This window comes from Magallana gigas, chromosome 1 (genome assembly GCF_963853765.1).
Source record: "Magallana gigas chromosome 1, xbMagGiga1.1, whole genome shotgun sequence".
NCBI classification, from domain to species: Eukaryota; Metazoa; Mollusca; class Bivalvia; order Ostreida; family Ostreidae; genus Magallana; species Magallana gigas.
Genome location: NC_088853.1, coordinates 44,228,285 through 44,255,827, shown reverse-complemented (window position 1 = coordinate 44,255,827; position 27,543 = coordinate 44,228,285). Strand labels below are relative to the sequence as shown.

General features: G+C 33.2%; 3 protein-coding genes across 4 annotated transcripts; 1 reads left to right on the top strand and 2 right to left on the bottom strand.

The window, feature by feature from the left end:
- Nucleotides 1-118: 118 nt before the first annotated feature.
- LOC117680417 (ras-related protein Rab-31) lies at nt 119-15,307 on the top strand. Its single transcript, XM_066067907.1, has 7 exons — nt 119-340; nt 9,806-9,902; nt 11,241-11,310; nt 11,641-11,734; nt 12,674-12,703; nt 13,020-13,145; nt 13,698-15,307. The coding sequence occupies exons 1-7, from the start codon at nt 298-300 to the stop codon at nt 13,892-13,894; spliced, it is 657 nt and encodes a 218-aa protein (XP_065923979.1). The 5' UTR covers nt 119-297; the 3' UTR covers nt 13,895-15,307.
- On the bottom strand, nt 1,438-5,011 carry LOC136270478 (ATP-dependent DNA helicase PIF6-like). Its single transcript, XM_066067888.1, has 4 exons — nt 4,712-5,011; nt 4,403-4,531; nt 3,965-4,193; nt 1,438-3,541 (listed from the first exon to the last, which is right to left on the bottom strand). The coding sequence occupies exons 1-4, from the start codon at nt 4,967-4,969 to the stop codon at nt 1,665-1,667; spliced, it is 2,493 nt and encodes an 830-aa protein (XP_065923960.1). The 5' UTR covers nt 4,970-5,011; the 3' UTR covers nt 1,438-1,664.
- Nucleotides 15,308-19,582: 4,275 nt separating the features above from the next.
- Nucleotides 19,583-26,337, bottom strand: LOC105329694 (ras-related protein Rab-8A). Of its 2 annotated transcripts, none has more exons than XM_066067882.1 (7): nt 26,164-26,337; nt 23,499-23,559; nt 22,621-22,681; nt 21,710-21,787; nt 21,055-21,144; nt 20,390-20,506; nt 19,583-19,893 (listed from the first exon to the last, which is right to left on the bottom strand). In XM_066067882.1, exons 1-7 carry the CDS (start codon nt 26,297-26,299, stop codon nt 19,801-19,803), a joined length of 636 nt encoding a protein of 211 aa, XP_065923954.1. In that variant the 5' UTR covers nt 26,300-26,337; the 3' UTR covers nt 19,583-19,800. The 2 variants fall into 2 exon arrangements, with proteins under 2 accessions (XP_065923954.1, XP_065923949.1); XM_066067877.1 differs by lacking the exon at nt 26,164-26,337 and adding an exon at nt 25,247-25,517.
- Nucleotides 26,338-27,543: the final 1,206 nt, after the last annotated feature.

Here is a 27,543-nt window from a genome sequence, read left to right as displayed (position 1 = left end):
CGAAGCCCACAAATAAATAAAGAATAGCAATAAAGATATTAAATTACTAACTATTAATGTTAAATTCTTTACTGATTATACACTTTGTTACATGTTGTATACATAGTATGGGCGGCTAAATGTTAAACGAGTCACGTGATATCAAAATGGAGGATGCACTTTCATTTCCGTTATGTTGACATTTTGATTTTAACAAGTAAACGCCTAATATTTTGACAATTCAACGAAGCTAAAAATACACAGAGTTGTGTATTGTTTATCTAACTACACTTTTAGGATGAAATGATCAGATGAAACATGAAGTCTATTGAAGCAAAAGTTGTAGTTCTTGGGTCTCAAGGTTTGTACCTAAAACAAATGTTTGATGCGTAGTTAATTGAAGGAAATAAATCTAAGAAGAAAGGTTTATTTGAGTGAAAATTGTAACAGAAGGCACCCCTACATCAAATCTCTCTCTCTCTCTCTCTCTCTCTCTCTCTCTCTCTCTCTCTCTCTCTCTCCAGTTTCTCATGCCACAGGAGTCGGCGATTTTATCAATTTGTTGTAAATAAATGAGAAACAGGCAAAAACCCTACCAGTGAGCTTCGCGAGCGTAGCGAGCGAAGCGACAGGATGGCAACGAGTTTTCCAGATTTTCTCTATTTCGCTATCACACCCAAATTAAACACCACATATCAACTCCATAGGGTTATTTCATCAATCCCTGGCATTTTTTTCCCAACATTTACTCTTCGTAGTCATTTAAATCCAAGTTATGCAAATCTCGATCTTAAACAGCGGCCATTGACAATTCTGCGTGACGTCACATTCACTGCAGAAAATATACATTTATCTAATCTTAACTAATGCTAATAAAAAAAAATTATATTTATTATTGTGTTTGATTTATTTTATAATGTTAAAAAATCCAAATATCATCTCCCTTCTCTATCTCCTTAAGATATGTTAAATACCATAACTTTGAAAATAAAGGGCGATAATCCGATAGTTTCGTTTGCGGGAAATTTGAAAACAGATTTTGACGTTCGTTTTTGACTGCCGATTGAAGACATTTGAAATGTCCAACAACTTTGATGCAGCTGTGTGGTAAGTAGATTTTATTAAGTGCACAATGACACAAAGTTTCAATGGTGAAAATGCATGACAAAATGTTTACAATACCATAACCACAGGAGTCAACAATTCTATTAATTTGTTGTGAATAAATTTTATTAACGAGAAATCAAATAAAAACTACCAGTGATCTTTGCAAGTGTAGTGAGCATATATTAATTTACAACAAATTTATAAAATTGTCAACTCCTGTGCAAATGTGCAGAAAAATTTTCCAAGGTGTTTTTTTTGGGGGGGGGGGGATAATGCATATTTAGGTAATTGTTTAATATTCTTAATATAATTTGAATTTTGCAGGAGGGGGGGGAGGGGTATCCCCCTGACCCCCCTCCTTGATCCGCACATGCCTGTTGCATATTTCACAAATAAAATATGGGTGTACAATGTGATAAAATAAGAAAATTAATTTTCAAACTGAACACTGAATAAAATCATAGCTTAACAAATGATTTAGTATTAAGTAAGGTCTGATGGGTTGATTTTTGACCATTCATTGCCAGTAAAGAAACAACAAATATAACCATTTTTATTTTGTATTTTCAATGCTGTACCTATTTCTTGGAAGAACGCTTCCCTCGCCCCTTTCCTTTTCTGCTACAACCTGAACAGTACCATGTTGTATTTGTCTTTTTTAGAAAGGCTTCATTCCCTTTTAAATTTACACATTTATAGTGAAACCATATGTTGCACTTGTCACATGCAATGCTCTGATCCCCTATATTAGCTGGCTCCCATTCACAGTTACATTTGCATATACTACACGAAAAGGAATCTTCTTCTTTCTCATCTACTTTCTTTTTTTTCGGGTCTTCCCTCTCACCTAAGGCTTGAACTTTTGATCTCAATGCTTGTTTCTTCTTCCGAGGAACAGATCTTTTAAAATTCTTTAAAGCATCAACATAAGAAATCCTGATGAAATGCTCTGTAATGTCTCGATAGAGTTCCATAATTAATGTTAAAAAAATTTCATTGTCTAATTCTTCGTCTGTAACCTCCACATTGCTAAATAATGCAATCCACTCATCTGCCAGAGTCATGTCAGAATCAACATTTCTTCGGATCACATTATGCAAGTCAGGAAATAAATGAAAATGGTCAGTTGTCAACTTCTTCTGTACAGTGTTATGCAGCGTTTTAAAAAATGAGAACACAGACTCGCTGACAATTGTCAAGCCCCTGGTTGGCCCTTGTTTGTATTCAATCTCCTGCATGCTCTGCTGACCTTCTTCGACATCTTCTTCTTTTATCCTGAAGCTTTTTAACATTGCTTGCTTCCTGTATTCCATTTTCCTGAGGATTCTACTTTTCTTTGAAGTTTTTCCTATTTTTCTTAAAACTGACTCTTTAATTCGTTTTGTAATTTTTTGAATGCAGGCTCCAGCTAGATATCTCAATTTTGCTTCTGCTGCTGCAGATAATGTTGAAGAAACTTCAGACTTGTTAGCATTTTCAATATGTTTTTGAACCAGATTTTGTGCTTGTTTTTCAATCTCTTTATCCATAAGCCATAGAACAATCTTAGTACTCAACTTGTTTTCTTCTTTGGAAAGTGCCTCTTTCTGAAACAATTGCTTCACAGAAGAAATATGTACATCACTGAGAAGAAATGTGTTCATGGTAATGAATGCATCAGTCCAATCCTGTGGGGATTTTGGGGATTTCCTCATAATGTCACACACTTTATGATATAAAAATTTCACATGTGTTTCAAATGACTGAGAGTAAAATAAATCATTGGGGAAAGCCATCATGAAAGGTGAATTCTGGTTGTCAGAAATAAATTCTTGTATATCCCATGGCGACTCCAATTGAGGTAAATCATCATAGGATTCAAAATGTGTACTACTAACTGTTTCGGATAATGGTTCTTCTGATGTTGATGGCTCATCATTTAAACTTTGAGAGGAAAGTCTTGAAATGATTGGTTTTTCACAACAATGTAGGTCTGGGAAAAAATCTGTAAATGGTCTTTCATAAAACTCATACACTTCATCAGGATGCTTTGTAAATGCAGCTTTAGCGTTAAAATTTAACACCCTTAAACCACTAATCCTGCTGGCTCTGCCTATGGCAACTCCCATTTGACCAGGAGCAAAAAAAGAGAAGCAGTCCACTTCAACTAAGTCTAATGTTTGCCCCTGAGCTCTGTGTACTGTCAATGCAAAGGCTAATATTACAGGAATCTGGGTCCTGGTTGCTAATGTCCGTCGTTGCTGTGGGTCGTAAACATCAAACTTTACTTTAGGTATTTCAACCAGTTTTCCATTAAAATTTATGATTGGGGGCTTGTCATGTTGAAGTTTATGAATGACTCCCTTCATGCCATTGTATAGACCATCTGCAATATTCTTAATTAGAATAACCTTGGCACCCTCTTTCAACACAAGGTTCTTTGAAGCAGGAGAGTCGTACAACATTCTAACTTCACCTGAAATTAGATAAATTTTCAATTATTATTTTTAAAATTGTGCAACAGATTCGATATATAAAATGATATATGGTATACATTTAATAGTACTTGCAAATGATCCATTATTTGTTTTGTTTCATGCACAAATCTAGAAACAGTGTTATTTTAATAATTCTGCCTTTTAATTTCAAACAAAAATATACCAGTAAGTAAACAAGAGCGATGGTGAAAAGTTAACCAGGATATGAATTTGGTACATGATCAAATCTTCTGAGAAGCTCTTTGAGCTTCACGTGATCATGTGACAAACCAAGTTCATATCCCGGTGAACTGTTCATTTCTGAAATGGTTCAAGTATATTATCAAGGATCATAATTATTTCAATGTTTTTTCTAAAGTATTCCATATTTTAATTCAACATTTGTTAGGATTAATAGATACCTTCATCCTTTGCTTTAAAATGGAATAAAGCACCAGGTAGTTCCTCCAGTATGTCCTGATTGATGACACTAGCATCAAAATTTGTTCCAAAAAGTTTGGTGATCTGCTGATCAGGAGCATCAAGTGGTCTATCAAGACTTCGCAAAAACTGCACAGTTTCTTCGGAAGGATTCCCATTACATAGCTCATTCACCGCAGTGATTAATGTTGTCTCACTTTGCCTAATTACCTATTAATTGAAATAAAATAAATTACCGGTATTATATATGATTGATTAATTCCTAGATCTCTGACTGGTTAATATTTAGAGATAATTTTATAGGAGAGAATGTAAATATATATATATAGGCATACTGGCTGCTGGTCAATCACATTAATAAAGGGTGTCTGTGTGTTTGTGTGTGTTTGTGAATGTATGTATGTAACTATTTATTTTACCTCTTGCAAATTAATGTGATGAGGGAATGTTGCAAGGAATTTGGGACTTTGAAAGCAATACTGCCCATCGTCTTGGTAACGCCGCTTTGGAACAGGTGGAAGTTGTTTGAAATCGCCACATCCTATGACCTATATTTAAAAAAATCATTTTCAGAAATAAATCATAAACTATATAAATGGCTTTTTAATTTTCATATAAACTTTAATAAATACTGTGAATTAGTGCCTGTTAATTTGATTATCATTTGTAATGATTATTTAAATGATGGTGTTGATTAAAATAACTTATTTCCTCCTTTTTTGGCCTACCTGTATTCCTCCAAAAATGCTGTTATTTTTTTTTGAAATGCGACACACAAATTCAACCATGTCAAATACTGCCGCTGACAACATGCTGATTTCATCAATAATTAAGCATTCAGTGTTTTCTATTCTCTTTTTTGCTGCGGCAAATTTATCATCATTTTGAAACAATTCCTCAAGTGCTGCATGAGAATATCGCCCATCATATATCCCGGACCAGTGATGAAGTGTAGCGGCACCAGGACCAAGCTGCAAACTTGCCATCCCAGTTGTGGCTGTAACAGCAGTGGCTTTCTTTTGTCTCAATTCATTAACAATTCTCCTACAACAAATGATAATAGAATTTTATGACTCACATACATACTTGTACTTATGTACATTAACAGTAATTTAGTGAATTTTACCAACTTTCTAAAATCAATTTATTAATGAGTTAAAAGAAAGGTGTAAATATAAACATTAAAATGCTTTGTTTGATGTTTCATGCGGGTTATGAAGGTAGCAATCATTGCAGAAAAAAATTACATAACCCGCATCAGCGGGTTATATATTTTTTCTGCAATGTTGCCACCTTCATATCCCGTAAAATCACCAAAGACAGCATTTTATTGTTTAAATAAACACACTTCTCCATATACATTTAAAAAAAAAAGAAACTGTTTATTAAAGGATGACCAATTGAATTTGAAGGTGTTGGGAAAAGACAGATTTTGTATAGTCAAATCATTTAATTAAATTCATGCCCCTGCAGAACCAGAATAACATTATTTATTTCATTATATTTACATCTTCCAGTGTCTTTGCCTGTGATGACACTAAGTTTCGATTTTGTACTACATAACTCATAACGTCGAATTGGGGCACCTGCGGGGTTTGCTGATTTATATTTATATATTTAATCGTACAATGGCTTAAAATTATATAAATATAAGTAATAAGGAATCGTTCTTTGAATATTATGAGGTGATAATTTCGGTTGGGGCATGATCGAATCAATCATAAAGCCCTTTGGGCTTTATTGGATTTGATGATGCCCCGACCGAAATTATCACCTCATAATACTCAAAGAATGATTCCTTATTCCTTATCTCAAAATGAACTGAGACAGATTGTTTATTTTTTTTCCTGACTTAAAAGACAGAATAGAGGGGGAATAAAAAGTGTGCAAATTAACATCATTATTTGTATATTCCTAAAATTATTAACCATATGTGTTACTGAGAGCAAATATGATTTCAATGAATAAGTTCTAAATTTTCTCATATTATATATTTTAGGTTGGCTCTGAATTTCGAGAATACAAATGGATTGTTTGTCAGTCTCCAGGATATTCATAAAGCCTGTGTAAAAGTAATTCAGACCAATACACCTACTCCAGAGACTTTGGGAAAACTTATCAGAAGATTGTATGATGTGGAATCCATATGTTCTAGAGTGACAAAAGGAGAAAGAGGAATCATGTTCAAGAATTTAAGTCCAAGAATAGTTACAAGCCAGGATAAGTTTGTACGATTACCATCAATGTGTAAAGTTGCCGAGACTGCAAGATTCTTTGGATTTACATGTCCATTGCCCTACACACGGAATAGCAAACCGTTAAACTGTTTGGTTATATTTGAACCAACCAACTGCTCAATTCAAATTGACGGGAAAAAATTAGCAACAACCTTTGCCGTCCCTCTTACGCAGACAAGTGTAGATGGAATTATACATTTGATTTCAAATCTGAATCTGTGTAAAGGATATAAGAAAGATGATGATTACTTTCCAAAAACATTTAAAGAAGAGAAATTCTCAGCTTCACATGAAACTGAACAAACTTCCATAATGAGGTCACAATACTGTAATGTGTTTATAGAATGGTTTGCAAAGCAGGATGCATGTCCCTCCTGTAACATTTCCAGGGTAAGAAATCATAGAAAAAGGAAGAATCCAGATTGCAGTACAGGTGAGGAATCTGAATCCAAAGAGACAGTGGCTGCAACAACTCAACGTTCTATTCTAATGGAAAATACACAAAATAAGGATTCCCCAGTGAGAAAACGTGCATTGAGAGAAGTTGATCAGAACATTAATTTGGGCAAGTCAACACCTCCCAAAGACTTAAACAAAGACTGTGAGAGTAACTCAGAAAATGTGGAACAAATTGTTCTCAACAGTGATGATCAGGAGGACATGGAAAAACTGATCAATATCGTTTTAAAACAAGAGGGATTGCCAGAGAATTTTGGACTTTTGTTACGCTCTCAGTTGCAGAATTGTGCGCGACCAGATTTGGAAAAGCATCAGCGGCGCTGGGACCCCAAAATTATAAGCCTTTGCCTAACTCTGTACATTCGATCCCCACAGGCGTATGAAGATTTAAAGAATTCAAAATTCTTACAACTGCCATCCAAGCGACTACTTCGCTACTACAAAAATTCCGTCAAACAAAGTCCCGGATTTTGTGAGGACAATCTGCTGTGGATGAGTAAAGAAATGGAAAAACAGAATGTTCCAGACTTTGGGAGACATGGTGGACTAATTATCGATGAGATGACCATCCAGGATGATTTAATAATCACCAAGTCCGGGGACGCGTGGAATCTGGTGGGATTTGTGGACATGGGGTCTACAAATAACAACATTGACATTATTTGCAAGGGAAAGAAAGAAATGAAACTAGCGACACATGTAATCCAATTTGTTTTTCATGGATTAACTGGATTCAGGTAAATTATTTATAAAATTTACCATATTTATAATGTTTAAGGCCTATATTAAATGCAATTAATATTGTAACATTAAGTATTTAAACATTAATCATCATTTATTAGTTTACTCCAGAACAGATATCATTATGTCATTCTCATAATAGCAGAATTTCCTTGGATCATTATCATAATAGCAGAGTAATTGAAAAGGTGACATTTCTTTTCAAAGGTGGCCAGTGGTGTATTTCGGCTCCAATCCAGGGACAGCACACCAACTATACAATGTTTTCTGGAAATGTGTTGATATGCTTGGGGACAGGAATGTGCATGTGGACTACATAATGACAGATGGAGCCTCCACAAACAGAAAATTTGCAGGAATGTTGTTCCCCCACCCTGAGACCCCCAGAAGTTCTGACTTTGTGTTTAGTGACATATTTTTTCCCCAGCACAAGATAGTATACATTCAAGATATGATGCATTGTTTGAAAAAAATACGTAACAACATAGAATCAAGTAAATTGCAACACAAGACAAAGGCTGGAAGATATTTGTTGCTAGAAAACAACTGCATTGTCTGGGAGCACTGGGAAGAGAGTTTCAATTATAACTTTCAAGGTGGATTCTCTATTCACAGGAAGCTCACAGAAGATCACATTCATCTCACACCAGCATCAAAGATGAGAAATGAACTGGCCATACAAGTACTGAATAAGGACATGTTGTACCTTATGAAGTCATATCAATCTACCCTCAAAAATCCTGAGAACCTAGAAGCCAGCATAAGGCTTCTAGAGCATACTTCACGGATTGTTGAAATATTTTGCTCAACAAGGCAACCAATTCTCTCAATGGAGGACAATAAATTTGAGACAATAATGGAAACTCTTTCTTTTTTTAACTCATGGGAGAGTGAGGTAGAGAAATCAGTGATGAAAGTGAACACTAAGAATCTTATGACACAAGAAACAAGAAGTGACTTGAACTCCTCTTTAATGGGATTTGTTTCTTTGTGTAAACTGAGGTTAAATGGGAAAAACACCATCAACCCAGGATACTTGAATTCTGACATTGTGGAAAATCTATTTGGGCAACAGCGAGGGATCAGAAATGGTTTAAATACTAACCCAACTTTAGCCCAATATGGTCCATCAAATACGGCTATAATTTTAGGACAATGTACAGTGTCCAACAAATCCAATTCTAGCAATAAGGCCTCATTCTTCACTGCTACTACCCCTTGTGCGCTTAATACAGTGAGGAATAAGTCTAATAAATCAGCAAGAAGAGGGATTCGATTATGATATTAGGTATGTGGACTATATTAAATGACAACTGGAGAAAAAAATCTGTTTTTTCTGTTGTTTGTAGTGAGAAAACATGTGCAGAATGATGTAGATTGTGACAGGAGGGGGTCTGGACATCTTAATCATAAAAAATTTACATAGTAAAAATTATTAAATTATTAAAAAAAAAAAAAGGCATTGAACCCCTCCGGCAAACAAAAATATCCCTCGGACACCCCTGGAAAATATTTTTCTGGGCATGCAAAAGAAGTAGACATTGTGTCAATTAATGTTTTGATATAAATTATCAGGTCTCTTTATAAGGTTTTTGTCGATGCAAACAGTTTTTGTTTGATACCTTAGTCTTAAAAAATAACATTTTCCAAACCAAAGTAAATATAGGCACAAAACCTGTCAATATATATAGTATATACAAAAATTGTGCGTATATATACGACCCAGGCTATGCTTGACTTTTTGCGGGAAATTTTCGACATTAAAAATACAGTGTCGTTAAGAGGTAGTTGTTTATGTATATCAGTTGTATGCATTACCTTAATAAGTAGGTTTTCCCAGTTCCACACTGACCCGTAAGTATCAAACTGTGGCCCTCTAATGCTTTGTTGAAAGCTTTTTCCCGTAGATCAAACTTTTCCTTCATGCTTTCTGATGTCTTTCGGAGTACCTCGATCTTTATCCCTTCCTTTGACAGTGTTCCGAGTATTTAGTTCTGCAGTGAATGTGACGTCACGCAGAATTGTCAATGGCCGCTGTTTAAGATCGAGATTTGCATAACTTGGATTTAAATGACTACGAAGAGTAAATGTTGGGAAAAAAATGCCAGGGATTGATGAAATAACCCTATGGAGTTGATATGTGGTGTTTAATTTGGGTGTGATAGCGAAATAGAGAAAATCTGGAAAACTCGTTGCCATCCTGTCGCTTCGCTCGCTACGCTCGCGAAGCTCACTGGTAGGGTTTTTGCCTGTTTCTCATTTATTTACAACAAATTGATAAAATCGCCGACTCCTGTGCTCATGCATGATTTATGGGTTTTTTTTTACTCATGCATGTATATTACCAGTATGTAAAAAGATTAAAATTTAATTCTGTTATTACAGCGGTTGGAAAAACCAGTGTTGTTATTCGCTATGTTGGTGGAATGTTCAGTAAGGCAGTCAGTCCAACTATTGGTGCCTCATTTTTTACATACAAACTGTGAGTATTGCAGCTTCTAAAAGTACATTCTAGTCAAGTTATTTTGTTTCATATCAATTAATCCAAATATTTTATTGGCACTAACACAACTACAATAACTGGTAAATGCATAACAGATCAGTTGAAAGGTACATATACAACATTGCATGAAGAATTAGGTACAGTACGTACGTTTCACTTTCAGTCATAATTTCATTAAAAAGTTTTAGAGCGATTATTTAAAATCTCACAAGAAATTGAATGTAACATTTTTAATACAAAAATACCCATAAACAAGAATCTATAAAGAGTTATACCTGATTAGACTTTCACAATCACCCTTGTTACAGTGCAATTTTTCCACAATTTTCATAAAAGTGAGCAGAAGACACCAATTCCTCAGTGTTTTGTTTTTTCTTAAAGTAAAAAAAATATGTCTGCAGCTGTCACCTCCAATATACTCACATTTAAGTTTATCATGTGATATCACATAAAATATGTTAATTTTGTTGTTGGCGATGTCTGCAGACACATTTTCCTCTTTAAAAACGTTAAGAAAATGTGCCATTTTTCAACATTTTTGACTAAATCTTAAAAATATGTCAATATATTGAAGTCATAACTCATAATTATATTTTGAAACAATATAAAAAGTGTTCTGTTCCATATAACTTGGCATTTTATACACACACATTCAAGATGATATACAGTAATACACGCTTATAAATAACCAAGTCCCAGGGATGGGCAATTTAACTTCGTTATAGGCGTAATTCGTTATAACCGTCAGGTTTACAACATGAAATAGAGACTTGGGGAATGAAATTCACTTCGCTGTAAGCGTCAATTCATTATAAGCGTGTTCGCTATAACCGTGTTTTACTGTATGTATATTTTCATGAGATTTAAACAACATTTGAATTTTAGGGCAAATATTGAAAGAAACTTTACCTTCTTCTTTCATACTCACATATATTAAAGGAAATATTTCTGAAATTTAAAATACTGCGCTGTTTTGTATGATGTACATTTTTTGATAAATAAGAGTTTTAACATTGTTGAAGACTTATTACTGAAACAAAAAGTAGCCTATAAAAGATTTTTGACATTTTTTTAAAAAATTCTCTTTGAAAACATGTATATAAATCTATTTAAAAATTTGCTCTCAAATGATTACATTTTGAACAGCTGAATATATAAAACAAAATTTACCTTGAATTGCTCCAACATGTTACAAACATGTAATTACAAGTTCTTTCATGTGTTGGAACATGTAAGTGACTATACTTTTTTCTATTGGCAAGTTTTTGACTTTAACCTATCCTTGAAACTTTGACTTTAAAAATGTATTATTTTCAGAACCCTAAATAACTACAGAATGAAGCTGCAAGTGTGGGATACTGCAGGTCAAGAAAGGTTCAGGTCAATGGTAAGTTAACAGCATATTGCCAATTGCTTATAAATAGGAATGATGTAAAAAGAACATACCGGTAGGTACTACTTACCTTTGCAGTTCAAGAAATTTTGGCCAAAATATTAACACCATCCCCCCCCCCCCCCTTCTGCCAGAAAAAAAGAGAGGAGTCCCATTTAGAAATCCAATTATGGGAAAGACATATTAAGTTATTAACTCACAATTAATGGATCGCTAATAAATTTATAAGGTTGTTTGATTTAATTTCATTCTTCAGTAACTGTTTTACAAGCTTTTTTTTATCTGTATTAATAAGCTCTTCTTTTTTTTTTTTTTCCATTTTAGGCACCCATGTACTACAGAAAGGCCAATGCAGCCATGCTGGTTTATGACATCACTTCAGAAGACAGTTTCTATGACATCAAAGACTGGGTCAGCGGTAGGTTTGACATCGGAGGAGAATCTCTCTCTCTCTCTCTCTCTCTCTCTCTCTCTCTCTCTCTCTCTCCACACTCTTTTGAGATACAATCAAATACCATTTTTGATGGAATAGAATCAGTCTATTGTCAGTCGGTTTCAAGTCTCTCTCTCTCTCTCTCTCTCTCTCTCTCTCTCTCTCTCTCTCTCTCTCTCTCTCTCTCTCTCTCTCTCTCTCTCTCTCTCTCTCCATGGCACTCTTTTGTGATACAGTTGTATACCAGTTGTGATGGAATAGAATCAGTCTATTGTCAGTCGGTTTCAAGTCTATATATTAATATATACAATGTACAGTGTACTACACAAAACTGACTTGAAAGAAACTTTTAAATGGGTTACAAGGAAGTTATATCTCAATATCTCTCATTTTTCAGCAAAAAAAAAGAATCTAGCTAAGTTACCAGTATAATGAACAAAAACTTTATAAATGAAGGATCTTTTTTTATTAAACTGTTTATCATTGCATTTTTACTTACCATTTACTGCAGATTTTTGTACAGTGGTGGTTTATAAGCTGTTTATCTATTTGATAGTACGTTACATGTATTGTATTTGATTAAATGTAAAAACAGAGGTGCATGCATTAAAAGTGAAGTGATATATAAAGCCTATATGCAGCAAACTTTGGCAAATTGTAATACAGATTCAAACTTAAAAAAGAGTTACAAATTAAAGTCTCAATTTCAAAAAAGCTGCATCAAAAGAATATAACACTGCATGTGCATGTGTCTTGGTCAAAGTTGTTTTAGAACTGCATCATTTGATCAAAACAGCTATTTATTACCTTGGTTTTGCTTTAAAGTTGCATCTTTTGCACAATAAAATAGGAGAGAGGGTGACATCATAGAATAGTTATGACAGTTGTTTATATAGTTATAACTGTTGACTACCTCTTTTTCAGAACTGAAAAAGAATGTTGATACACCTATTGGTAAGTAAAAACTTTTAGCATTCAGTATTATCTACTACATAGATACATGTATATACATGTACTTATGTATATATGTATTTACATGTAATAAATTTGAGCACTTTAATACAATCTGGAAAAACTCATAAATATGAGCACAAACATTATAAACTTATCAGTGCCACAGTCTGCTAATACATGCATAATTATTAACCAAAGGTTGATGCTATAATTTGCTAATACTTTTAAGTACTCTTAAGTACAATTTATGTACAGTTAGCTCTGAGGGTCATACAAATGTCACTTTACCATTTACATATTACTTTACATTTCATAGTGATGTGCCTTGTGGGTAATAAGAATGACCTTGAAGAGAGTCGAGAGGTCAATGTCAAGGACGCTCAGGAATACGCTGATTCTATAGGGGCTCTGTTTCACGAGACCTCTGCTCTCAAAAACGTAGGTAAGGACACTTTATCTTTGTCTGGGTGCATGTTCTCTATATATACACAGAATAGAAAAGTAAGTAAAGAATATTTTAATTGTATTGACATTCCTGAAAGTTGCTCAGATCTTCTGGCATTACTTTCTGGTATCTGCTTACAATTGGTGAAACACTTTATATTTAGCCTCACAAAAACATTTAGATTAGGAATAACTGATACAGCTTTCATAGTCTTTTGAGCTGCTTGGGTGAGAGTTGGACCAGCAATTGTGTCATAAAATATTGAAATTCATAAGAAAATTTTTCCTCTTCTCTCTTTTGAACAACGTCGGAACCCTCAGGTTTTCTATCAGTTACAATTGAAAGCAGTGTAACAGATAAAAATCTGTGGGTTCCAACAATGTCTTCTGAAGAGTTGAATTAGAAGAAGCACATTTGACCATCAGTGATTGAAACCTTAGTATTTTTTTCTTCCTTTTATTGTCGAGTAGCTTTAGAGTAAACATTTGGTGATTCATGGTTGAAACCTAGTTTACTAAATAATTTTTTCTTCCCATTTTTGATGATAAGGTGTAGAAGAGGCATTCCTGCAGGTGGCGCAACAGCTTGTGAAGCTGTACGAGTCGTCTCCAAACAGCGGACTATACTCCATTGACCTGGATCAGTCATCGTCTTCTCAAAATCCGGACAGTTCCGGAGGTAGCTTCCAGTTGCCTCCAGATAAGAGCTCCACAGCCAATGCAGCTGGATCCAAATGTGCCTGCTGAGCCATGTAAAAATCGCAGTGTACTCTGTATGGATCAGACTGGATTGAAATGTTATTAACAAGCATATCATTTTAATTAATTTTGTGGTTTACTTATTTGCTCACTGTTTTTACATTTGAATTATTGAAGGTTGTTTTTTGAACTTTTTTTTTCTTGACAGATTTAGAATGACAAAATTGGCACATTTTGCAAATAATTGGGTCCTTTTGCTTGATGTTTTTAGTTTAATACTACTATTTTTAATTATCCTTGACCAAGTTTATAGAAATAATCCATAGGGCTTATTAAACATGTTCTCTTTTGGAAGCCTTACCATAATTCTGAAACAACATTAAATTTAGAATAAAAATTAAATAATTTCCAAGAAAAATAACCAATAACATATTTTCTCTACTTCGAATTTTGGAACACCAAATTTCCATATACTGCACTAGCTTGAAAAAAAAACCAAAAAAAAAACCACAGGTCTCATTCAGATGTTATCTTACAATTGGTAATATCCAAAAAAATACACCTTACCACATTGCTTGATATTAACATATACCGGTATATGGGGTACCAAAGAGTCTGTATATATCTAACTGATAAAATTTCTACCTTATTCCAGAAGAGAAAATTGAAGATGTCAAACATTCCTGTATTTTAAATTGGCATGGTACAGTTTTTTCATCAAAATAATTTACTTGAGATACAAAAATTCATTACATGTAATTTTTTGTCAATTGAAAATATTTCTGCTAAATACCAGAAATTATAAATTTGAATGTGAATCAATTAATGTGGTTTTTTGAAACCTCGATACATATATATATTATTAATGTTGATGAGAGAAGATCATATTTTAAAATTTGATCACAGTTTTAACATTTTGAAATTTTACAATATTTAACCTAATTGAAATATGATTTCAAAATTTAAAGTATTCTTATGGTTAAAAATGTAAATCTAGGCCCCAGTGGGATTTGAACTCAGGACTCGTAATTTGGTAGCTGACACATAATCCTATATAACTGCGCCACACTGCTAAACATTAAGACTGGAATGTCTCATACATACGTCCTAAAAATCATGATTTTCATTTATAAATTAAATATGCACTGCAAAATGTTATATTGATTTTAAACCTGCACTGTGATGAAAAAATCCTTTTGCAGTGCAATTACAAAGCTATTCTCAAATATTTTTGGCCAAAGTTGTACTTGCATGAATATATGATCTTTTTCAAAGTCTATATTGCATATATGTGAAATTTTTTTGGAAAAGAATAAATGGCATTGCAAAAAAACAATAACTTGTCAAAAACAGGTCTGTATACTTTGCTTCTGGTCTGAAAAAAAATTGATTAGACATTCCTGACGGACTCCAGTTTTCACTTCATATGGCTGAGCTGTCAGTTAATAATTGCTTTCCCAGGTCGTCCATCCAAATTTTTTTTTTCAGACCAGGAGCTACAGACCTGCAGTTAGGGAAAGCCATGTACACTGTAGCAAGAAAAAATCAAAGTACTGAAGAACTGGCGGGAGTTGATTTTGTCGATGTTTATTCATTTTAAAATCAATGATATGTTATTTTGCATGACAAGTACATGTATACGTAGTTTCTAATTTGAATTACGCATATTTTTTTATAATATGCATGAATTTTTTTTAACTTTTTCGACTAGAATGTCGAGAAACCTCCTTATGAATCATGTTAAATAATATTTAAAGATAAAATTAATTCAATCAAATTATGTATCAGTGGTAGAAATATTTCTCGAAAACTGTATGGATCCAAGCAATATTGAACTCTAATCTCGTTCAACCAAACGCTCGGCTGACACCGTAAATCTCCGACAAGGGTTTACGGAGACAGCCGAGCGTCGAGTTGAACGAGACTATATTGAACTCTGGCGTAGGAATACATACGACTACAAAAAATATTTAAATTGTTCGTACCATTTAAAATCTGACTATTTTTAAGGTGTTTGTAAATAAGTTTCCTTGAAAAACAATGATTTAGCATACTTTACATCGAATTCATCAATTATTTTCAAGAACTAAGTCTTGTCAGGAGCAATGGTTTGTGCTGAGGTCCAAACACTGTTTCACTTTCGGTTTGTCCGAGTGACTGCATAGGATAGTTGATTAAAAATCAACTCCCAAAAACCATTATGTGTGCATGATGTTTATACATACATATGATGTATAAAATAATAATGTATTTACAATGAGTTCTTGTGATATACAGTACTTTTATGTAACTATTTTTTTTTATACACATGTAAATTTTAATGATGTTCATCGATATGAAATATAGGTTTAAGTGAAGCAAAATGTGTTTTCATTTTAATGTATGCTGCATTTCTTAATGTACAAATTGTGCAAGTCATATTCTTGCATGAAAATATGTGAAAAATATGTGAAGATTTTATTGAATATTGAAAATCGAAAATAATATAGAAAGAATATTACATGTACAATTTAATTGGAATTGGTAGATCGACTGTTAAAAACAAGTAATTCTTTATTTGGTTTAGTTTGATGATGTATTTGATTAATTTATTTCCATTTTATAATGAATAATTTAATGTAGTAATTATTAAATACAAGAATGTATGTATAATTGTATTGTTTCTTTAATAAAAAAATTAATAATCTTTCAACTTCTTGTCTCAAGGGTCTAATTTAAAACTTAAAATGCATATACCGTGTATAAAACTGGCTTTTTCAAAATACATTTACTCTTCACATTATGTATAATTCATTTTTTTTAACCAGTTAACATTGCAATCAATAATTAAAGGCCAAAGTCAATTTCTAGAGAAGAAGGTCAACTGCTTTAAAAAAAAAACTACATTTGCTGAAATAAGGTCATCTTTGGCGGCTTAAAATTAGATTTTTCACAAATGCCTAAAAGCTTTTTTCTGACAAATTTGGAGTTAAGTGAATAAGTTAAGTGATGTTAGAATTTCAACAGCATTAATTTTTATATATACCTTTAAATATTTGTACCCATGAAAGATATTCCTGCAGTTAATAGATCATTGGAATGTTCAAGGGTAATTTGCTCAATTGCAGTTCAAAAATTTTATTGCTCTCTTTAAAACTGTCAAATTTGAGAGAAATATAAAAACACTGAAACATGGAGAATGGCTGAGAGCAAGCATTAAAATTTCTGAAGTAGACATGCAGTGAAATTTTCAAGAAATATAAAAACACTAAAACATTGAGAATGTCAGAGGGCAGGAATTTAAATTTCTGAAACATTATATGCAGCAGTGAAATTTCCATGAAATATAAAACACTAAAACATGATAGACTACAGCAAGTCTATATATCAAGGTGATCTTCATTAGCAAGAGTACATTTTGATATACCAGTATAATTATATGTTTTCCAGTGTTTTTGTCTGTGATATTAATACATGTACTAAAAATCAAATTTGCAATGTGTAGTTGAATAAATTCATTATTGACACACGCTCTTTTAAGTCGTCTCCAACACACGTGATACGTGTCAAATGACGTATACTATTGAAAAAATTCAATAATTAATATATCTCGATTACAAAGCCGAAAATAGCTTTATTGGATTTGATCATGCCCTGAGCGTAATGATCACCTCATAAACTCAAAAAATGACCCATTACTCTTTAAATAGTACAATTTTAGGAAAAAAAACCAAAAAGCAGTTTTTCGTCGTTACCATAAGCTTTATTGTCTCTATTTGAACAAAAAAAAAAATTAATAAAAACAGAGAAGTTGACAATCACCAACAAAAAGACATCTGTTGATGAGGCCTTTTAACTTTTCTCTTAACAAGTGTAATAGATGTACAAATAATTAAAGAAATACAGGGTAAGGTTAGGGTAAAATGTCAAGCAAATATTCCATATACACAGCCATTTTTGCCTTAATTGTATAAATTTCACATGGGCAAAAACCAGATACATATTCCATGACTTTCAAATGCTTGTGAAATTTAGTGATATTTTTTTTCTAAATCAAACTCGCATTGTAAAAATATATCCTTTTAATTTACAAATGCACAATTAATAATGCAATCCCCCCCCCTCGTGTTAATTTTTATGAATTCTAACTGCATGGTGCATAAAATCTACTAATGCAATCTTGACATGGCAACTTTAATGTGAATTTATTTCAAGCTGGCACTTATGCCTGTGTATAAACTTGCATGTACACTGACAATCCATCTTTAGTGTAAATTATGCAAGAGTTGTAAGTTCCTCTTTGTCATCACAAAAATCTGCTATAATTATATAATAAGGACCAATAATTTGCAATGATATAGGAGGCATTTATTAAACTGAACTTTTTCAATTCATGGTTTGATAATTGCTTTAATTTAATAACAATAACGGATCTTGTTGACCTCCCACTTCACATGACTGCATGTAGGGGAAAAACACTTGCTGAATTCTGTACATCAAAAACAAATCGTCAGTACACAGAACTGTTTTAACCTAGTAAATATTTCACATTTATTAAAGAGAAAAGTCACTAACACTTTTGTATTAAAATATGACTTGCTTGTAATGATGAAAAAGTGCCCGAATTTAAAGATTTCTCTACCGGGTATGTGTCTCAATTATGACATTCATTCTTCTTCCTCGTAAAATTTTCATTTTTTTAAATTATTTACATTGAACATGTACCCCATATATTTATTTATATATTGTATATATATATTAATATAGCATATTATCACTGTAATGCATCAACCATTATAACATGGAACCTGTATAATTTTAAATTGAAGTACAAACTTGATCAGAAGCAATTACCACATAATAATGCATACAAAACAGTATTACGTTCTAAATTCCATGTTTATAATTTGACAGTGACAAATAATATCAGCATCATTATTTAGTGTTTTATTTAAAAAAGGAAAAATCTTTATAATTATTAAAAAAAAACCAGCTGGGATAATGTACAGTAGTACATGTGTATTGGCATTAATAGGGGAAATTTAAAAAAAGTCCTTTCATCCCCCCTCCCTTAACAAAAAACCTTTCCAATCATCCCCTGAAAAATCTTTCACTTAATAACCTACATGCGAGTTCTGCAGTTATAAGATGTACAATAACCTATATCATAGGAACATATGCATGTGAAAAGGTTTTGGTCTGCGAAAATGCAGTCAATTAAAGGAAAAACCATTTGAGACAAACTCTCCTCTTTTTTTTTCAAATTTTTCCCCGACCATCCATTTCTTTCTCTTTCCAGATCCAACAAAGGTAAAACGGTGAATTTTCTATCAATGTGAGATTTCATAAATTAGGTGGATATATCAGAAAAATTAATCTCATTATGAAGAAGTGATTTTTTCCTAAAATCACACACGTCATTTTGAAAAGTTCTTTCGGTTTTGTAAGTAACTTGCCTTAAATGTCTTCTTTCTTTGCAACAAACAAATTTCTCTACTCACTGTACAAATTTTAAGCACTGTACACAAACAAACAATGTGGGGTTTTTTTTCTAACTGAATGGTTGATTCAGCAGGTACAATGTGGGTTAATTAATATCAAAATCAATTACAATTAACAAAACACTGTACATCAGGCACTCAGTATGTCCAAAGGATGCACACAATATGCAAGTTCATAAAAATACAAAATATAAACAAGGTATTGGCCTTTCTCTCTCACTCCTCTCTCACTCTCTCATTCTCTTTCTCTCCCTCAGATGAATAAGCAAAATTATACAGCACATTGTAATTATTGTCAAATCATATATGTCACAAGTTCTTCCTTCTTCCTAACAGTTGTACCCTCTGAATGGCTGGGTGCAATATCACATGTATTTAAAATTGACCAATAGCATCCCTCGTGACACATCTGACCCAACAGCCAATAAAATATCAGTATTACTATTTGTAAAACTATCACAAAACCAGTTGACATCACAATATTGTACACCTCCATCCCGATTTCTTGGCCTGTGTTTTGCCTGGCGTGATTCCACCTGCATTTTTTGCCTGTGCATTTGAGGACTCCTGAAATGGAAAAAAAATCAAAGTATTGAAAGTCCTGATGGCATGAATTTAAATTGCAGTTCAGGGAAGTGGAATCTTAATTACGATCTCATCAATTTAATTTAACTGATACTGTATCATAATTTTTGGTAGCCAAATCCCCTTATTGTTAATGTCAACAGCAATAAACTAAGGACTATGTAAGGTTCTTATGTTGCTATTTGGAGGCTAAATAGTTATAACTTTATCATAATTGGGAGGCAGATGAGTCAAGTTTTTAAAGTAATAATTTAAAGCCTTGACTTTTCGGCATTCCAGTACCCACTTAATCTGAAGTTTATTGCATTTACATGCACGCCCACATTATACAAAAATAACCCCGATTTTCCATCCATCTTTGCCTTAGTGTCGTTTTTAAATGTTATAATATTGTCAATTGCAATAGGCTACAGACTGTCTGTTTTTTTAAATGCTATTGGGATATAAAATTGTCAAGGCTTTAAATTATGTCACATACCAGTTTTCTGTCCATTTTCGCCTTGATGTCCCTAGCGAGGGTAAAGAAGGCATCTTCTACGTTGATGCTAGCCTTAGCACTCGTTTCCATGAACTTTATCCCATGTTCTATTGCCAACTACAAAGAACGTCAAAGATCATCTCAATATCACCTTTTCTCTCACGTATCAACTTGTTTATATTAAATCTAACATAATTAACTCTATTCATTCCAAAGTTGTTTAATGTTCAATACTTGTAAAATCATCACTGACAAAATTATATCTTATTATCATGTTTTATTTCAAAGTATCAAAAATGCATCCAGTAAAATGCAGGGGCATTGTCATTTTGAATCATAACAGGAGAAAGTATCCACTTAATCCAATACAATACCAGATTACCAAAAAATACATCTATTACCCCGCAGTGGAGATTATTTAGTTCTGAACCCTGAACATCCATTCCCAACAAAATATTTCAGATCTCCAATTCTTAATATTTTTTACTTTATTCAGAAAGAAATTGGTTCCTATTTAAAATTTGCCTGATTTGTGAGGGTCTGGTCTACTCACTTTACTGATATCAATACCAAAGCTGCACGTTTTTTTTTTTTTTGTTTTTTTTTTTACAATTAATTCCATTTTCTATTCAAAGTAATAAACATGGACATAACTGTGCACTTACTGCCTCGCCCTTCTCCTTGGAGACGACCCTCTTGTCATTCATATCACACTTGTTGCCGAGGATCATTTTGTCAACATCCTGGGAGGCATGCTACAAAACAAAGATCAAAAGAAGTGAAACTTCAGGACAAAGAGAAACGACAAAAAGACACACTGATTTTACTAGAGCACAGTCTAAATGTTTCGAAAATCCAATGCTTTGAAAGGTTATCTCATTTGTTCAGCCAAAACATGTTGGAAAAAATATCATATATTGTTATACTAAAGTGGTTATTTACGTTGGTGGTACAGTACACAATTTTTTGGAGTCAAACAAAATGTGTGGGTATTAAATATGCAGATGCATGATTCACCACACATGAGTTTTGAAGAGGTTTTAAGATTACTGTGTAACCACGCATAAATAACCACTTTTACAGTACCATTATCAATAGAATAGAAATGTTAGATTCTTTTTTAAACATGTTTAAACCACTTATTATAAGTATCTGAGTGGTAAAATTGAAATCTTGCTACTGCGCATGTTTCTTTTTTTTTTTCACAGGGCAAAAACTGATGAAATAATGGTTATCATATGTCACCAAACGAATAGATACTCAAACCTTGTATACAATTAATTAAGTTCAATAATAATAATACCATAGAAAACTGCTTACTTCTTCAATATTGCGAATCCAGTTGCGGATATTTTCAAAAGATTTCTCATTTGTGATGTCGTACACCAACATGATTCCCTGCAAAGAAATAATTTAATTATTTAAAATTAAGTAAAGCAGAAATATTCTTTTGCTGAAGAGAACAATTCTTTTTAAAATTTCAATAAAAATCACTTTTATTCTTACAATACTGTAAACTCTCCTATATGATCATAATTATAACGGTTTATTTCTATTTTAATTAATGTTACAAAAATATGTCATTTTGCTGCAAATTCATTGATTTCGTTAATACATACAGCTAATTAGATTAACTTTGTTGATGTTAAGGACTGAAATTTCAAATCTTGTAATTGGATCACTGATTTATCATGCATGCACAATATTGGAGATTATGAAATGAGCTAATTGCTGGTGTTCATGTCCGAGAAACTAAATGTGCATGTATAGACTGTCCAGATGATATTGCATTAAGTTTGGCATAATCAATCTAATTCTGTGCCACAATTGCAATGAAACTCTTTCAAATTATGTTACATGTAATCTGGCTTTTCATTCTCTACCATAATACTTCTGTACTATGTAGTAGTTATGGCACAAAATGTGCAGATCCAGAAATATTTCAAAGGGGGGTAACTGAGTTTGCAAGGAGTGGTCCGGGGCCTATTTTCGGTAGCTTTACTATATGAATTTAAGAAGTTTGAATTTTCACGACAGACCCCTGAACCCTAGTCAATTGCTCGAAAATTTCAATGTTACTTTAAAGTGCACATTTATTCAGTTCTCCGTCTCTTACCATAGCTGTATATTGTTCAGAAAATACCAAATTGGCTCTTACCAAACCAAACCAATTGTTTGAAAATTTCAATGTTACTTTAAAGTGCACATTTATTCAGTTCTCTGTCCCTTACCATAGCACCTCTGTAATATGCGGTGGTGATGGTTCGGAACCTCTCCTGACCTGCTGTGTCCCTGATACAAGAAAAACAATATATTATCAAAGTACTGAAAATACTGAAAGAGTTTAAATTTTTTTTCATGAAATTTTATTTTTTTCTGACATGCATCAGACTGCCACATTTGATGATTGCTATCCCATTATTGTTGCTTTAGTGTCCATTGTTACGTGCATATCTAATCTCAGAGTAGGAGATATTTGATAAGGTGACTGGGCAGGCAATAACTGGTTCATATAATCATCTACAATCTTATCAACTGAATCACTAACCACAATTGACAATGCATTGTCATTCAGTTAGATGATTGATTAAATATAGTTAAAATTCATCCAATTTAAAACTCTTTTTTGTTCAAAGATAGATAAATACAACAAAATGACTGTACCCAAAAAGTCCAATTTAAAACTCTTTTTTGTTCGAAGATAGATAAATACAACAAGATGACTGTACCCAAAAAGTCTTGTTAATAGCAGATAATCAAGGGATTTTAAAGACTCTATGTCTTCAATGATGAATAACAGTCTGTATCATCTCCTTTTTTTTAATTCAATTTTCTGTTTAAATTGAAACTCTTACAAAAATATATACTTGACGTAATAACTACATGTAGTTTGAGTGCCCATGCATGGCTAAGGCCACTTTGTTCATATCTGCAATTAAGTGCCTGTATAATGGAGTTGATTTTCCAAAATTAACTTATAAAGTTGTTAGTATTCATTGGTTACTATAATGGTCTTAATTCCTTCATGAATTTTAGATATCATTTACAACTAAGAACACCTCTGACATGTCAGAGTCAATACAATTTCCGACTGTGATTTCCAACTCACCATATCTGTAACTTTATTTTCTTTCCGTCTAACTCTATAGTCCTAATTTTAAAATCAATACCTGCAAAGAAAAAGGAAAATCCACATTATTAACAAATATGCACTTTTATGGAGAAAGATTACCAGTATATTGTAAACTGCCAATAGTTTAAAAAATTGCAATGTTTTACCGCCATCTACAGTACCATATTGCTACATGTGTACAGGATATATTTACTCTGGCACAATCAGAATTTTTTCTCTATCTATTTGAATCATTTCATTTTATTACATATGACATCAACTTAATCAGCTAACACAATATAAGGTAATTTTCATAAAAAATCGAGGGAAAGTTAATCAAATATTGCATTTAAATATGGGTACAGCACCCAATCCCAATGTTAAAGAATGATGGTCCAGGCTCAGATTTTGTAGTAGTTTAAATCACTTATATTTGTACAGTACTTTACTTCCCTAGAGCCACTTATAGGATGCGAAAAACTTTCGACGCTGTATTACTGAATTGTATGTGCAGTGGTTTCCCAAACACAGCCCAGGGTCTTTTGAACTATAAGGGCTCTCAATTATATATTACGGGGGCTGCTGAGAGTCTTGATTCAAAATCTTTTTTTTTCCTCAACTGTCAGAATGTGTTAATTTTCCCCATTGTACAATACATGTATCTCAATAGTGTGAATATGTTGAATAAATATGTTACAGTAATTTTCCCCAATGTGCGTGTATCTCAATACCATTTGATTGAGAAGATGGAGAGAAACATAATATTAAAAGCTTTCATGTAGTACATACTGTAAACGTAGTATATTTGGCATGTACGATATTTGGCGGAAATTAGTTTTTGAACAAGTTGGCATGGATTTGAATCAACGTATTCCTTATTGTGACTATTCTAATGCATATATGCATGGCATTTAGCGATGTTCTTAATTTAGCGGAAGCCGCATTCCACCAAAAGCGCTAAATAGAATACACAGCCAAATGTAGTAGGTTTACAGTATCCTGAGTATGATACATACTCTGCACATATATTATATTAAACTCAAGAATGATCTTGAATTTAATACTTTACTGTTTACGTGTAGTTTCTCTAAAATCTTGATGCAATAACAGCTCAATTTAATTCACAATACAAGCAATACAAGAAGTGCAACGAGCCTTCATCTGTCTATAAGAAAGATTCAGCCTCCCATCGAAAAACTTAACTCCTGTACGTCATTTAGCTTAAATAGTAATAGCCAGCTGTCAGGAAATAAATGAAATTATGAAGAAACAAGCCTTCAAACAAAGGACTGAACTAGTGCCTTAAATATAAGGATATACTTGTAACAACATATTGTACTTTTGACACAGAATATGGATCCTGCATGGGTGCATGAACAGCATTGCTTTATAACTTATCATAGTTTATCACACAATCTATTTATTTACTGGATAAAATGAAATGCCAGTACCTCTATTTATAACAATGTGATTTGATGTGCAATTCTCTCTCTCTCTCTCTTTCTCTCACTCTCTGTTATGTACTATTCCATGAGAGTGTAAAATATGATCATGTGACACACAAAAGGAAGAGTGAAGATGGTACGGGGTTATTTTGACACCTTTTTTTCAAATATTCCTAAAAATCACACAAATATCATTATACAGCATTTCACGACACGTACAAATCATACAGGCCCGGTGGCATAGTACTGAAAGTTTAACAATACGCACCCCCCCTTTTTCAAACGTGTCATATCGTTTACCTATTGTGGAAATAAACGTTGAATTAAAAGCATCCTCGGAAAATCTAAACAGAACACAAGTTTTTCCAACACCACTGTCTCCTATTAGTAAAAGTTTAAACAGATAATCATATGTTTTTGCCATCTTCGCTGAAAATCTCACAACGGAACCACCCTCGATAACATTATTTCTGTTGACGTCACAAACAGGTACTTCCGTATATTTTGGGATGCCTTTGTGTTTATCATTGAGAGCTATGGTAAACTTCAGAGACATTCCGTTGTTAGCATTTCTAGGTCACAAGCACCTGAGTCATTTTTCGTAGTGAAACTGAAAGTAGGTACCGAAAAAATTCCAACCGTAAACAACAGTGGGGGTATTTTTAAATCAAACAACCGAAATATTTGTGTCAATTTTAAACTGTTAAATGGTATATGCCTACAACAAATTATCTAAATACCGAACCCGTTTTTTTTTTTAAATATAAAGTGAGTAAAACACATAATTATACCCATGTTGTTTCGAGTTCTGGTTTTTTTTCAGTTACTAATTAAAAGTAATCGACGTGCAGTCTGATCTAACTATTTTTAATTTTTATGATATACTAAATGTATTCTTTTATTACAAGGGATATTGTCTACGTGTAATTATATGAATTCCAGCATTAATTCTCTCTCTCTCTCTCTCTCTCTCTCTCTCTCTCTCTCTCTCTCTCTCTCTCTCTGTCGAATTAAACACATTTAAAGCAACATAACACAACATTTCTTGATTCATGTAACACATTACACCACATATGACATTATTTAATGGTATCTCAAGTGTAACAAAAAGTGTACCAGTGAGTATCATAGTACGAATTAATGGCATGAATTAAGTTTCTCTCTCTCTCTCTCTCTCTCTCTCTCTCTCTCTCTCTCTCTCTCTCTCTCTCTCCTACCTATGGTGGCGATGAAGTTGGGGTCGAAGACTTCTTTGGTGAACCTGACCAGGATGGACGTCTTACCCACGGCTGTGTCCCCAATCAACATCAGCTTCACCTTGGGGACGGGGGGCGCCGGGGACTCTCCTGTCATCCCTCATGTGGGCCGCCGGGACGAGGGGTGATCTCAAAGGTCATTGGACGAGACATACATGTACAGGGACTGTGCATAGTTTATAATCATTCACATGTTGACCACGAGTCGGTTATCAAATATACACTGCATGTGTACATATATATAAGTACCTGTATGAATACGTGTTTATCATAAAATATTGTATGTACCTAACTATGAATTATCAGGGTGAGACTCAGGCGACTGACTTGCACTAATATTTGAACCTAAGTCTTAATTTACTACACCGTGAGTCCAACTTAGTATCCCCAAGTACCTTTTGATGTGCAACCAGGACACACCGCGGGAGGATTCGGGTCAACTGGGTTATTTACAGTGTAGCTGCAGGACTGTAGCTCCCGGTCTGAAAAAATTCGGATGGGCGACTTTACAGTGTAAATAAAAAGTTGTGTGTTTAAAGTTAATATATTCGTTATTAATATGCCTTCTGTCAGTTTGTCACTATATATCCAATACTCATCTATTTTCGCATAGTATCAATGGATTTATATAGCGTAAGCATACTATGCCAAAACAGAGCACGGCGAATATTTTCAACGAAAATCTGTCAAGCGCCGACAGCTGGATTCGAACTCACGACGCTAAAATCATTGAATTTAGCATGAAGCCCAACGCGTTACCGCTACGCTAAATTAGCCGTTATAATGACAACCGGTATTTAGGTATATAAAACGTAGATATGTACGACTGACATCAAGCAATTAAAATTATTAATTTTTCCAAAAAAAAACTTCATTATTGACGGTAATTTTAAAGTTAAAGTTTCCTATAAACTTTTGAACAAATTGATTGAACATTTTTCAAAGAAATTCTACATGAGAATCACAAAAACGCTTTTTTAAATGACGCTTGATAAAGAATGTTCAAGAAAAAAAATTCACTGAGATTTCGTCTGCTAAACATTTCGAGTTTTCTCGGTAAGGCCAAACGTCTCTCTATTTCTTGAAAAGAACATAAATCTTTGTTGACTTTTTATTGTACAACAACTTGTTGATTAAATAAACAATCAAATCAATTGATTACACGTAATTTGAAAAACAACAACGAACGCTTGCTTTTCCGGTGATTATTTTAAGGGACTTGTCAACACTGGAACGTCAGAGCTACTTATAGCAAAGCACGTCAGTATATTTAACAGTCGGCATAATAATAACAATAGTGTTGTGTTGTGCATGTACTATGCCTAAATAGTAGTCAGGGTT

What these genes read in the sequence shown, in the direction of transcription:
- LOC117680417 (XM_066067907.1), top strand. Translation starts at nt 298, where the DNA reads ATGAAGTCTATTGAAGCAAAAGTTGTAGTTCTTGGGTCTCAAG. An exon ending in TCATTTTTTACATACAAACT is followed by an intron (nt 9,903 to 11,240) that starts GTGAGTATTGCA and finishes TATTATTTTCAG; the next exon opens with AACCCTAAATAACTACAGAA. An exon ending in CTCTGCTCTCAAAAACGTAG is followed by an intron (nt 13,146 to 13,697) that starts GTAAGGACACTT and finishes TTTGATGATAAG; the next exon opens with GTGTAGAAGAGGCATTCCTG.
- LOC136270478 (XM_066067888.1), bottom strand. Translation starts at nt 4,969, where the DNA reads ATGGCAAGTTTGCAGCTTGGTCCTGGTGCCGCTACACTTCATCACTGG. An exon ending in GCATTTTTGGAGGAATACAG is followed by an intron (nt 4,532 to 4,711) that starts GTAGGCCAAAAA and finishes TTTTAAATATAG; the next exon opens with GTCATAGGATGTGGCGATTT. An exon ending in ATCACATTAATTTGCAAGAG is followed by an intron (nt 4,194 to 4,402) that starts GTAAAATAAATA and finishes TTCAATTAATAG; the next exon opens with GTAATTAGGCAAAGTGAGAC.
- LOC105329694 (XM_066067877.1), bottom strand. Translation starts at nt 25,502, where the DNA reads ATGTCTCTGAAGTTTACCATAGCTCTCAATGATAAACACAAAGGCATC. An exon ending in GGATTCGCAATATTGAAGAA is followed by an intron (nt 21,145 to 21,709) that starts GTAAGCAGTTTT and finishes TTTGTTTTGTAG; the next exon opens with CATGCCTCCCAGGATGTTGA. An exon ending in CCAAGGAGAAGGGCGAGGCA is followed by an intron (nt 20,507 to 21,054) that starts GTAAGTGCACAG and finishes CGTTCTTTGTAG; the next exon opens with TTGGCAATAGAACATGGGAT.